General features: G+C 51.0%; 3 protein-coding genes across 3 annotated transcripts; all 3 read right to left on the reverse strand.

Moving 5' to 3' along the window:
• Nucleotides 1-827: 827 nt before the first annotated feature.
• P174DRAFT_372824 (uncharacterized protein) lies at nt 828-1,411 on the reverse strand (the record flags this gene model as incomplete). Its single annotated transcript, XM_024822455.1, has 2 exons — nt 828-1,310; nt 1,367-1,411. 2 exons carry the CDS (start codon nt 1,409-1,411, stop codon nt 828-830), a joined length of 528 nt encoding a protein of 175 aa, XP_024680962.1.
• A 1,486-nt stretch (nt 1,412-2,897) lies between these two features.
• Nucleotides 2,898-3,582, reverse strand: P174DRAFT_197697 (uncharacterized protein). Its single transcript, XM_024821307.1, has 2 exons — nt 3,024-3,582; nt 2,898-2,968 (listed from the first exon to the last, which is right to left on the reverse strand). Exon 1 carries the CDS (start codon nt 3,428-3,430, stop codon nt 3,077-3,079), a length of 354 nt encoding a protein of 117 aa, XP_024680963.1. The 5' UTR covers nt 3,431-3,582; the 3' UTR covers nt 2,898-2,968; nt 3,024-3,076.
• Nucleotides 3,583-3,676: 94 nt separating this feature from the next.
• On the reverse strand, nt 3,677-12,552 carry P174DRAFT_512972 (glycosyltransferase family 4 protein; the record flags this gene model as incomplete). Its single annotated transcript, XM_024831936.1, has 10 exons — nt 3,677-4,385; nt 4,440-4,650; nt 4,703-5,162; nt 5,220-5,817; nt 5,856-6,146; nt 6,254-6,976; nt 7,023-9,425; nt 9,476-11,362; nt 11,412-12,332; nt 12,394-12,552. 10 exons carry the CDS (start codon nt 12,550-12,552, stop codon nt 3,735-3,737), a joined length of 8,304 nt encoding a protein of 2,767 aa, XP_024680964.1. The 3' UTR covers nt 3,677-3,734.
• Between the last annotated feature and the right edge of the window lie 638 nt (nt 12,553-13,190).

The following is a 13,190-nucleotide window of genomic DNA, read 5'->3' on the forward strand; positions in this document are numbered from 1 at the left end:
ATTAGTTATACTGGTGTACTGGTGTGTCGTGAGAATCCAGTGGCGGTAATTAAAATCCATCGCCACGGTTGATGTTGGTAATAGATACTAACACTTTCTGTCATAGTTACTCGAAGTCACATGTCCAACAGTTTCCTCACGACACAACTTGAGGGTATTCCAGTGCACCTGGAGTAACGCCTGCGAGCTTTTTCTAGGGCCTCATTAGGGGCCTGTTTAGACACGGCAACAACAGGAACATGGTTGTACTTCCGACTGCTTGACGATGAAACATTTAAGTTAGCTGGCTATGGGTATAGATATTCCCCTTCAATCTTCGGAAATGGGTAGAGAAAGGGAAGTAAATTTGAGGCGGGTGCAGAGACATACCTATCTTATTCCGCATTAGGATTGTATGTTAAAGGTTCTACGAGGCAGCACAGTCTTGATATGGATGGATGTGCACACATGGGCTTTCATACTCTATACTTAGATTAGACTGATGGAAAACCAAGTTTGTCATTGCTCATTGCGATTTGCGGCGATTGAAGGTTTCCACCATGGGTTTAGCCATGACTCTCTCGTTCTTCAACAAAGGATGCAGAATATTATTTGGCCCTACGCTGACCGAACTCTTAAGATATAAAATCTTTCTTTCCCTCTACTCCATGCCAGCAAGCAATCTCCAAGTACTTCGACGATACGAATCTCTGCATCTCTACCTTGAGTTTATCAGCTTCGACATCAACGGGCCTAGGTAAGAATATAGGACTGACGGGATCCTCCCTATTGCTTACATCTCTGGAGAACAGCCATTGTACATTGATGACATTATTGTCTTCTCGTATTTACAACTGCTTTCTGGGCGCTTCCCCACCCTTTCTGGGCGGCGGGCGTTGCGGACCACCTCTGTACACCCCATCCTCATCTGCCAGGCTCCACAACTCGCCCACATCCGTGGTTGCAATGGAGACTGACACAGCCTGACTGTTGGCATAGCTAGCACAGAGCCGTATACTCTCCAGCGAATCTTCAATACTGTAAATAAGGAGCAGGGTATCCTCATCTGAGGCTGTCTTCTCGTCGGCAACAAGGAATGTAGTATAATCTACTACAGTTTCTGATGCGTCCTCCTGTAGGAACTCGGCGATCTTGCCTATGTCCCAGCCGAGGAAAGGATACTGGAGGGACTCAACCGGCGGCATAGTGACTGAGTCTTCTGTGTACTTCTGGAGTTCGGCCGCGTCGGCTGTCATGATAAGAATAAGGCTTGGAGGTGAATCGATTTTGCTTGAAGCCTCGTATGCTGTTGAAAGGATGGACGTGATAACCTATTATGTCAGTTAAGATGTGCTTTTTCCACCCAGGATCTGAGAGGGTTCCGTACAGTAGGGGACACCTCGTGGGTGCAGATGATGGGAATCAGGCTCATTGTGAGTGGCTTGCACCTCGTGATGTCTGTTATTGATTCTAGAGTTGGGAGAGAGGATGGAGGTTGTTATGTGGAAGAATTAGAGGTACTGTGGGGGTGGTAAGACGCTGTTGCCTACGTTACTTGAATAAACTGATCGTTGCCTGCTGATTAATAACCACACAAACTTGAGCTGTGACGGAGCTGTATTAGCAGTTCTAGTTTATGGGGCGAACGATAAGGCTGATGGCCGCGCTGAAACATATCTCATGCTGTTCTATGTACAGCCATTGACCGAACCATCGGTTTCGCTATTTTACGCAAAATGTTGCCTATTCCTGTTTTACCCCAAGCAGAAACTAGATTGGAACGGGAAGGAGATATGCCGCCATTGACTTGTCCAACGGTACACTTGGATGCTCCCAAACACTCTCTCTGCATGGAGAGGCAAGGGGCGCTATTCGGAGCACGCTCTATATTGCAGCCTTAGATAGGAGCGTTATATGGTTACAGCTGTTCGCTCAGGCCCCCCTCCCCGTGCCGAAGCTTGTCAGCTTCGTGGCTTTGCTCGTTGTCGGTTTGCTTATTGCTCTTATAGTTGGCGATTAGGTCTATGGCTATCCAATAGACGTATATTCATCGCCACGGTTGGTGCAATTCGTAATTCTGCAGGTCGGTCGAATCCACTACCTGGCTGAGTTTCTTTGAACAGAACTGTCTAGAAGAGCAGGACGGATGTATTTAGAAAGCCCTTGTCTTAGGAATGCTGATGTCCCGTTGTGAAGCGAGGCAGGCGGTTGTTGTGACACTGCCTTTGGCTCGACCAGGCTGGCCTAGATGGGAGTTGTCTAACTAGGAGCAAAGACTTGCATTGGCCCCGTAACCTTTGTATAAGCTCCCTACCTTGGCAGAAATGAGTCTTTGCCCTCGACTGAATCGAGCCCCTAGGGACTGAGGTTGATAAGGCCCTTCCGTTTGCAAGTGAAAAGGATCGATACGAGATTGTGGAGTTGTTTCTTGAAAAAAAAAAGGACAGACCACCCCCCGGAGACGATAAAAACTGCACTCCACTCTTGCCAGCGGTCATGATAACACAGATAGATTCTTCAATCTCTCTTATTCAGACATGCTCAGTCACCTCGTGGGCAAGCTGAAGACGGAATATGCACAGATAAAGACCTTTCCCGTGGATATACCCAGTCCACCTGCTTTAGGGGTCCGCTAAAGCAGCAATGCGTACAAGGCGAAGAGTAAGCGACGGCACTGCATCTTCAGAATCCGACTATGTGAAAGAAGGAGAGAACAGCTACCATTTTGTATTTGTTTGCCTCAGGCCCAGGAGGCCAGGACAGTATACAAATCAGGTGACTTTGCTAGCGCTTGAAGCATCGCACATCTAAGGTACCTTCAACAAGATCCCAAACACACATCCACGACGACCCTGCCTTGATTCGATAGCTCTTTCCTATGTTATCCTTCTTTTGCGTGGTGGTATGTTTCTGCCTTACCTGGTATCCGCCCATCCTCTCCAGACCCAGCTGCCCCGTTTTGACGAGGCCAGCCAAGGTGGCTTCGTTTCTGGTAGGCACCGATGTCAAAAACTCGCCTTGATGACTCTGTGTTGACATCAAACGGGATCAAATCACTGCTGAATCAAGTTTGCACCACGACTCGACTAACTTTTCGTTATAGGACTTGCTTGAAACGTGGGCCGAGACCAACACCTTGCTTTGCCTTGACGTTCGAGCACGTCGCGCTTCCCCCGCAGCTTCCAAGAAAGCACGATAGTATCGCCCAGACCAGGACCTGGTTCAACGCCTTCGCCGGTCGGTGAACAACGTCAATATTGCCTGTGATAAGCCGTCGATCTGGGATCCTATGGAGAAGTTGTTGCAGATATGCCATGTCTTGTTCGCAGCTACAGGCACTATTCATGTATCTATTGACACAGATCTGACTCGCATGAATGGACGATACGAATGTCATCGCAGCTATGTTCGAGCACAGCAACATAGTTATGGTTACTCTCCTAGCCCGCATATGCCTTTGGCATCTCGAATACGCGATTTCGAGGCAACATGTGGTATGTGCCTCTTCTTGATATTTCCGAGCAATTTTACAATGCACAAGTTAATAAAATTTCCAGGTTTCGCGTGATTAATGCCAGCAAGATGTTTGCAAGTGTGAAGGTAGGGACTGCTACAATTATATATATCGCTTCGATCGCGAGGAAGCTATAGTTGATGATCCATTACCACGCACAAAATGAATGCACTATATGCATATATACATCTCTGGTGTGAGTTTCGAAAAACATACAATTATACATTAAAATTATGAGAGGTCAAACAGGTGTTTGGGTTCCCGAAGTTCCTTCGATCGCGCCCCCAAAACGACTTCCTCGCTTCAACCTCGGGCGGAAGGGAGTCCACCACGTGTCCGAGTTTGGGGTCAGAAGAACCTCATTTTGATCAATCAGAATCGACGACTTCCACTTCTCCTTGAAAAACCCGCTGGAGTTGTTCGACGAACCTGGACCTCGAGCAACGTAGCTGTGGCTCTGGTACTTGCCCAGCCAGAGCATTTGTTCATGTTCTCGGAGGTACCGATCGGAAGAGAAATTGTTGTACACATTGGACCGACCCAGCATGCCAAGCTTTCGACGCTGCTCGGCCTTTTCGTACATACGCCGTGTGATCTGTTCTACCTCCTCACGCGAAGGGCGCAGGGATAAAGTTGGGGGTACATAGCCCTCCTCGTCCTCGGCAAAAGCGCTCCATTGGCCCAGTAATGCCAGCACCCTGATTTGAGCGCTGGCAAGGGATATAGCGTCGTTGGGCGCGACCACTTCGCTGAACTTTTTACCCGTGGCGCGGTCAGTGACCACACAAAACGATGCACCTACGTCGGTGCAAACCACAGGGACACCAGTCAAGGCGGCCTCGCCCATGGCTAATGGCAGACCTTCGGAAATGGACGAGTTCATGAACAACCACTGTACTGGATCAGCCACAAGATCACCGAAAGGAAAAGGCAGAATACAACTTACAGCGTCTTGGAGGACCACAGACGGATTTCCCAATCCTTTCAGGACAACATGCTCACGCAGGCCCTTTGATGCGATGATTTCCTGACATTCCGACGCGTAAGCTGGCGCACGCTCCATGTCTCCGTAGATGTGCAGCCGATAATCCTTGAAGCCCCAAATATTGACAATGAGGTCAGTTGCCATGATCGCTGTCTTGATGTCTTTCACATATCTGCCAGACGTCAGCTAATTCAATCCTGCAATTCAAGTCTCGAAGGACATACCGAATATGTGACAACATGACTACCGTCGGGGTAGCCGTCTTGATCGTCTCAATTGGCTTATATTTGTCCATATTAGTGATCCCGTTCACAACTGGGTCGATCTTTCGACGGAAGGTCCGGCGATGCTGGAGGGCACCTTCGCAGGTTCCTAGTTCGATTTCCCATCCCGGATTGAAGTATTCGGCACATGGAAGGACAACGTCTGCGTGATGCTGGATCAGAACACACGACAGATGTCCTAACCCCATCAGAGTGGTATTTACGAAGGTCGAATCGAAGGACACCGCTGATGACAGGAATGTGGTCATCTCACGGAAAGAGACACAATGGTCCCAGACATGCAAGGCGCATTGACGCTTTACCTTGCATAGGACACCGTATGTAGCGCCTGTGAAATGATGCGAAACCTGGAAAACATCAGGAATCTTGTCGGGAACGGGGATGGAGAAGATAAAAAGGTCTACCAAAGTCAGTGATCATGAATACATGACTGGCAAGGGAACGATTAAGAACTTACAGCGGTGCCACATGTCCAATGCCGAGTCAAGTTGCAGGAGCGTGGGTCTTTCGGAATTCAACCATTGTGAAACAGGAACAGCGCCGGGCGTGTCTTCGCTGAGCCACATTTCTCGCCACGCCTGTTTGACAGTATCACTCATCCAGACATCGTTCCAACTGCGGGACGACTCAAAATACGTGTTCAAGTCCACCAGGGCACGCGTCGCTTCCTCGATATGCGAGCGGGTGAGCTGGACGGCTCGTGAACACCGAACTATGCTGGACAGAATGGGAAGGAAATTGCGTCGGATATCTGCCACCGTGGTGTCGTATGACTTCTCGACCACCGCGGAATCCAAACAATTTTGGAACACACCGTGTGTTGGGTTGAGGAAGTCCAGACCCCATTGCGGCAAAACAGTCAGCGACTGCACGTTCCGTTCTATCTGGAATTTAGGGACGCCAAAGTCATTCGCCGCCTCAGCGAGGATGTGCCACCGGATATACTTCAGATCGTTGACCATGTCCCTTCGGCATGCAGAGACACCTCCTGGCTCATTGGGCCAGGTGCCGGTGTCCATCGCCAAAACATGCAGTTCGCTGTCGGTATCTTGCAGCTGAGTTGACAGTGTACGTGTGTTGATCCTTGCGTCACCCCTTGGCCAAAACTGTACAGGTCGCTGATTTTGAAGGCCAGTTGTGTCCATGAACTGATTTCCGGATCAATATCAACACGAGCCAGAATGGTGTCTACCTGGGCGTCAAGATAGTCCGCTGCTGAGACGAGACGACCCCAGTCACGCCGCCTCCAGTACGGACGGAGAATACGATCAGATCGAAGCAGAATCTCGTCTAGCCACCGGGCAGTAACTGCATCAAACTCCTTGGAGGCCTTCCATGATTTCCAAAGCTGTGTTCGAGCACGCGAGGTTGGAATTGGATATTGCTTGACATTTAATCGCAGATGGCGGGCAATAATGTTTGTTTTGGTGGAAGAAAACGAGACAAGGGGTTGTCATGCAAGAAGGTGCACCCCGTTGGCTTCTCGAGGACATGGAACCAGTCGTCACAGATCATGGGCGGCGTGGGAATGTGTTCGCCGTTCAGAGTAGTCGCAATGATTGGATGGAACTTGTGATCATACGTCCACTGAGCATTGTAGACATCGCCGTCTTGGATGAACACAGCCTCAGTGACCCGTGGATACGGGATCCATTTGTCCAGGCGGTCCGGACGCGTCGGTGGAGGCATACTCCATGCGACCTTGATTTTGATATGCGGAAAGACATACTCGGCTCGAAGCAACTCGTCGTCGAACTTGGCGTTCTTGCGGTACCAGTACTGGAACTGAACCGGATTGACTCCTCTCATGGCGGAGCCGGTGGTGATGTATCCACGCTGGTCGTATTGGACGACTTGTCCCTCCAGGTCGCCGGCTAGGCATTGCCGTTGCATGGGGAGCTTTGCCCTGGACGTTTCGGGATAATCATATACAAACTCGTTCTGCAGAGTCCCCTTGCCATCATATAGTTCCCGACTGCGAAGTATGAGCTTGTCGGTGTATGTGTTGATGGCCACCAGATTCTGCCGTTGACTCGGTTCTTGCTCATGGTGACCGGAGTATTGGTAGAGTCGAGAACAACCGTCTGGCTCGATATGCATGAAACAAGTCGTGAGACCGTTCAAACTTTCAAGGACGATACGGTTCTTTTCCAGCACCGTCTTCTGTCCTTTCATGTTTTTGTACAGAGCGGAAACCTTGTCTCGACCATGTAACTGCAGAATATTAGCGCAAATCAAGATTACAGAAAGGATGACATACCAGAACAAGGGGGAGGATAAGGTCCTGCAAGGCCTTGCAGAAAGACCAAATAGCAGTCAGAATCCATGTGATGGGCCAAGAGATGACCAGCGACTGGCCACGAAGGATATAATTCAATTCTCGCTGATACTCGGGATCTGCGACCAAGGAGAGCACAGTGAACTTGATACAGGTTCGAATCTTCTGAAGAAACCTCATGACTGTTACTCGGATAAACTCGGTAAACCCCTTGTTCTTGAGCTCGACCTCGGATGACACCGTGGTAATCAGTTGATCATAGCTTGAGTCGCGGAAATCTGACCTGGGTCCAAAATCCTCATCATGGGCAGCGATCGCTCCGGCGTACTGGCCTACAAGTACGGCCAGGGAAGTACTCAAGCTATATCTCGCAACGAGACAATGGAGGTCCACTGCGTCGGCTGTGCCAGCTCGAGAACGGATCCACTCCACATCTGGCGCAGAAAGACGAGTTGGTTGGCCGCATGCTCTCTCTATCAAGAAGGCGTGGACATGCCGAGGCATGAGATCCCATTCCATTTCAGGATCCATTCCCAAAAGAAGATGGCGGAGCATTGTCTTTTGAGCGTTGGCAATCACCCGTTTCCTTTCCGAGGAAGAGCTTTCGAGCTGGCGCTTGATGCCCTCGGGAACGACAAGCGCACCACTGTGGTGATGCTGGGCTACCAAGAGCTCCGCTAGCATTGCATGATCGCGAGAAAGTCCCAGTCGACTTTCAGCCGTAACATGAACCAGAGTCTCAGCGATGGCTTGGCAATTGCGACGAATGTTCACGACCCACTCATCCCCAACAAGGTCGAGGCTGATCAGAATGAAGATGTGAAGCCGGTCTCCTGTTCTTTGTGTGATCGCGCGCATGGCAGGGTCCTGTGGTGGCAGCAAGAGATGACGTGCCGACACAAGCTCGACAACTGTTTCTCCCGATTGCCATAGTTCGGCTGTGCGATGCAATATTGTCTCCGCTTGAGGAAAGGCTTGTTGCAAGCTGGGCAACGTCTTGGTCTCGCCCTTCGAACGAAGAATATGCATCACCTCCGTGCCAGGGTGTTGAGAAGGATCCAACTTGTACCGGAGCTCGGGAGACAACGCACGAATTGCGTCAAAGGTATTTGATAAAGTATTTTGTGAGAAATCCGGATCGGGCTCCAGTGTGCTGCAGGTGTACGTGACAGCATCCTTATCCTTATCAATGCCGGTTAAGTTCTGACCACGGGGCCATGCCACGCCAGCCCTCCAAAAAGACACAATCGCGGTCGTCCAGGTGCCAACTGCCAATCCGAGTACACCGCTATAAGCAAACTGCCGCGGGAGGACTCTCAGCAGGATGCAAGCCAGAAAACCAACAACAGCGCCAACAGTGAGCGCCCGATCCGATCGGGATCCAGTGTAAATTCTGTTATACTGATACCAAAGAAGACCCGTATATGCACCGATATACGCCAGGTACATGATGATGGCACTGCGGGAGCCTTCGAATGACCAGACTAGAGCGCAAGTGACTGCAATAGCCCAGATATGGAGGAAAGAGAACTTGAGCAGATTCCGCCAGTACAGCGACCGTCGAGCACATGCATCATTGCGTGTGGCCTCGCGCAGAAACTCGAGAGAGGGAATTGGCTGAGGTGTCCTCTGATGTGCCAGCGTCCACAGCGGCTGCGAGACGCCATCGAGGATGACGGCTCCGATCAAATAGTAACACAGACCGAAACCTACAGCCAAGCGATATGTCTCACTTGAAGCGGAGGAGAGCCCAACCAGTCCTTCGCCGGTGAATAGGGCTGTCCACTTGTCCATGAGGGCGATGATGAAGTAGAGAATTCCGCCCCAGACGTCTTTCCCCGTGTGCCGCCAGTGAAGGAACGCATTATGCAATTTGAGTCCCTTTTGCATGTCGCCCATGGTGTCGACGGCGGCTTTGAGCTGCAAGTTCCACGTTGGACTGTAGGCAAGAGGAAGCCTCGTCCGGGAGAATTTGCAGTACCACACAAGCAGAAACATTGTGGCGGAATATTCGTCAGCGAGACGCTTGATGAATGGGTCGGCCGTGGACCTGGTCCAGAACCAATGCTTTCGTTCCTTCAGCACGCAGGCCAACAGGGTCTGACGGGCCAGAGCAGTGGATGCCAACTCCTTGTCGGCATCACCAGTAGACGCACTGGCGAGATACGTCCGCTGGTACCAGTCTACTACCTGGCCGTCAGTGATGCAGGGAATATGCAGGTACCAATTGTTCCACTTTGCAATCACACGTCGGGCACCGAGCAGTAGTGCTGTCAGGAAGACGGCCAGGACGCAGGGATATATGATTATGTCGTGTTGGAGCCAAATGGTAAGAACGGGAGAGACGAACAAGATAGGAATGCAGCTCATAATAACCGTGCGGCCCTGTCAAGGTCAGTAGTTATCCCTGTTATCGTGTGCATGCAAAGACTTACCGACTGGAAATGGAATCCAGGGAGCTGATAGATTGACAATGCAGACAGTGTCATCAGATATATTGTCAACATCACTAGGTATGCGGAAAAGACAACACCAGACACAAAGCCTTTGGCGATTCCTATCCCAATGAATGTAAAGATACCTCCGACGGAGACAACTGCTACGCCAGCGATGAAGCGGGTTAAGACGAACATGCTCATCGCGGGAAACGCCATGGCATATAGGTAGTAGCTGCCTCCCGAGCTGATCCAGCCGCCGAAGCCACCGCAGAGTAGCAACGCAGCCATCAATGCAGTGGTCGCCAAAGTTTTATCGTCATTGCTCATGAAGGTGGTAAGATACAGGCCTCGTCCGATGGTCGTCAGGAGAGTGATATCGATCAGCGCCGGAACCGCAAAGATACCAAGGAACGTAAAGCGGTAAGATAATGGGAGGTCCTCCTGTCCTCCATTGGGATCCAGATCGATATCCATGGACGCATAAGCAGTGGGAAGCTCGGTAAAAGCTTCCTCCCGTCGAGGTGGTTGGTGCTGGCGATAGTATGCGCGGATACGATCGGACAAGATTTTGCCAATGGCCTTGGGCGTCATGTCGATGTAAGCATCGCATCTGGCTCCGACCGCATAATTTTCAGCAAAGCAAGATGTTTGCACATGGTGAAGGTTCGGACGAGGGTTACGATCAAGAACCTCGAGGTAAATCTCGTTCATGGCCAGCTTACGAAAAGCGCAGAAAACGGACAGGGCCAGAAAGTCTGCCCTGACATCAATCTGCCCCGGTTGCAGAATAGCCTCCATGACTTCGGTGATTTTCGCCAAGCTCGTGCTGTCTGCCTCGATGAGTATCTCAGGAAGGCGAGCGTCAATCTCTTCAAACAGCGCCAGAGCACTTCTGGGTTCGAGCGATGCGCAGCCCTGGTCGTGGTACCAGGCCAAACGCACTTCAACAAGCTGCTTGGCGGACACTTCCCCGCTGAGATAGCCCGTCGAGGTCATAGCTCGCAACTGGCTCAGAGTTGGGACGTCCAGGAGCTGATATTCACAGCAGGTGCGAACTTTAGCCACTAAAGCGGACGACTCTTTACATGTCGACAATGTTAAGCGTTGCATCCAAAGCAGCGCCTCCGCGGGACTGAGGTCTTCGATGTCGTTCACCAATCGAGGAGGGAGATCCCATTTCGGAGAAAGAGTGTTTCTGGCATCTGCAAGGGCGATTTCCGCTTTGAGGCATTCATACCGGCTGAATCTGCGACGCGATAGGAAGGTGTGCAAGATGGTCGCTGTCCGATCGACCGTCTTTCCGGATATGAAAATATCCAACGAGCCCGTGAGGGCATCGGCCTCGTACATACCCCAGATCTGGGTCCCACTGGGCGTGCGAAATCCGGAGTGTAAACCGACCCAGATCCGAAGTTTATCATTTTCCGCACCGTTACCAGAAGAAAGAAGGTCAATCAATTCTTGGATCGTGGCAGACATGGCGCCTGCACCGATGGAAGTTTTCTGCGATTTGAGGAGAGCACGCAGGTCCGCCGCCATACGTCGTAGCTCCTCTACTTGAATCCGGTCGAGAAGATCTAGGTCGCGAATGCTGCGTTGCGCCTCGAGAAGGTCATTGATGTCTTTCTCGGAGCAGTCATGACCCATTTGAAAACAGCCCAGACCGCTGTAGTCGACACCGTCGGGGGAGACAGAGAAGGGATTCATGTGTGCGTAGTCCATTTTCGATGGCCAATCAACCTCATCGATGTCAATCGAGCGCGCATCAACCAGTGACCGATGCCGATGTGTAGGAGGAACAATGATCATTTTCTCGAGGAGATCCGGTACGAAGGTCCATAGGCCATCGTAGCGAGCATCATGTTCAGCGGAGACTTCCGTCACCTGCACGTGCGTCAGCCTTTGCACTTGCTACGATGGAGTGAATGCTCACCTTGTCATTGAAGCGCCAGTTATCGTGGGCTTTGAGCACAATATCGTCCTTCAACCACATCAATGCACCCAAGGGCTCGTTCTTGATTGTCCGACGAGCGGCAACTTCGGCGTCTGTCAGAGCGGACCGAGGACCAATCCAGTTCATGGCGCTGTTGTAACCGCACCACTTGAAGGTCCGTCCGAGAACATGGTGGGAGACGTCCACATCATCTTCGACTGTCTCCCACATGGCGTGAGTGCAGCCTCCCATGGCTTTTTGGGCAGCGACAACTCGCATGACCGTCCGCATCTTTTCCATCTGAAAGTAGTCTCGCTGGTTGCCGCTGGGAAATATTGTACCGTTGCGGTAAACAACGCCGCGAATGCGGCTTATGTCGATGTCGCGGCATTCACGTTCGCTGAGATAGTCAGGCGGTGACATCTCCAGCCATACGTCAAGACCAATACCATTAAGGTATTGGACCAATTGGTTGAGTACAACAGGTTGGAAATGCTTCTGCCAGTCTGCCAGGAGAACTCCGTGAAGTGGGGACTCCCTTCCTTGTGGATGGCTGAAGTTCGAGATGACTGTTTCGGCAACGACACACAAACACTGAATGACTTCATCGATTGTGATGCTTGTCTCGATGTTTACCAAACTTTGAACATCCACCCGGCCAACGACGTGGGTGGAGGAACAATAATTGTATATACCGCTCACAATCCCATGCTGAAGAGGGTCTACCACGATAACGTCCCATCGCGATAGTATGGACAATTGCTCTGGACTAGGAGGGCTGGATAGCGACCCGAGGTACACTCCGAATGTCTTCAGTTCCACATTTGCAGGGCTCTGCGAACGGAGAGGTTTCGTTTCCCTCTTCAAGCGATCAAGATAGCGAGTGATGGCCACGGGGGCGGCTGATAGTTGGCGTCTCCCCTATACCAGGTATCAGTATCCATGATGAGAAAGAGTATCTACAAGAGGAAGTGCGACGTACCTTCCAGCGAGCATGGAGCTTCTTTCCGATAATGAACAGGAAGTATAGACAACCCAGGACGATGGTGGTCAATAGCAGTACAGCGAGTGCTTTGTCCCACCAGGTCTTGAGCATTCCATGCCATCCAATAGCATGGAGACCCAGATATTCTGTCCCCATGGCAAATGACACTGGGGATCAGGGACGCGATAACGAGTGATATGCACAAGACTACAGGTGCATGGGCGTGCGGATCTATATGACGATGATATAAGGCCGAAACCACCACCCTGCCTGCTGTCTATGCTAAGTAGAGCCTGACAGACTCAGTGATACATCTCTATGACTGATACGACGCCCACCTATGGTGGCTGAGCTACACAGTGCCCGCCTGAGCTTGAGAAGCAAGAGAATTCTGTTCTGATTTCAGCTCGGGTGCTGGGGCCCAAATTTACGAAAGGAAACAGACCAAATTAGACCGGCGCTAGTGCTGCAGTGGTTCGATCCAAAAATAATTCTTTATCAGGAACGAGTCTATGACTCTGCGACCAGTGTCTGAGTTTGGACGTGGCATACGTCTAGCGAGTCAAGGGTCTGGATGTGTCTTGGTCGTCAGCCGCTAATTCTCGCCAAAAGTTGCCATTACTCTTGGCCGTCCGGTGAGACCAGGCTGGAGAGATGAGGAAGGTTCGTTCTCAGGTATTTGTAGAGAATTGATATCGCTGGAATTGTTGCTGGAGATCCGCCTTTGCGTGTTATCACCATCACTGTCGAGAGGCTTACGTGCTCTTCCCTCCAATCGTTCCACCAGGCTCACC

Source organism: Aspergillus novofumigatus, assembly GCF_002847465.1.
Source record: "Aspergillus novofumigatus IBT 16806 chromosome Unknown P174scaffold_5, whole genome shotgun sequence".
NCBI classification, from domain to species: domain Eukaryota; kingdom Fungi; phylum Ascomycota; class Eurotiomycetes; order Eurotiales; family Aspergillaceae; genus Aspergillus; species Aspergillus novofumigatus.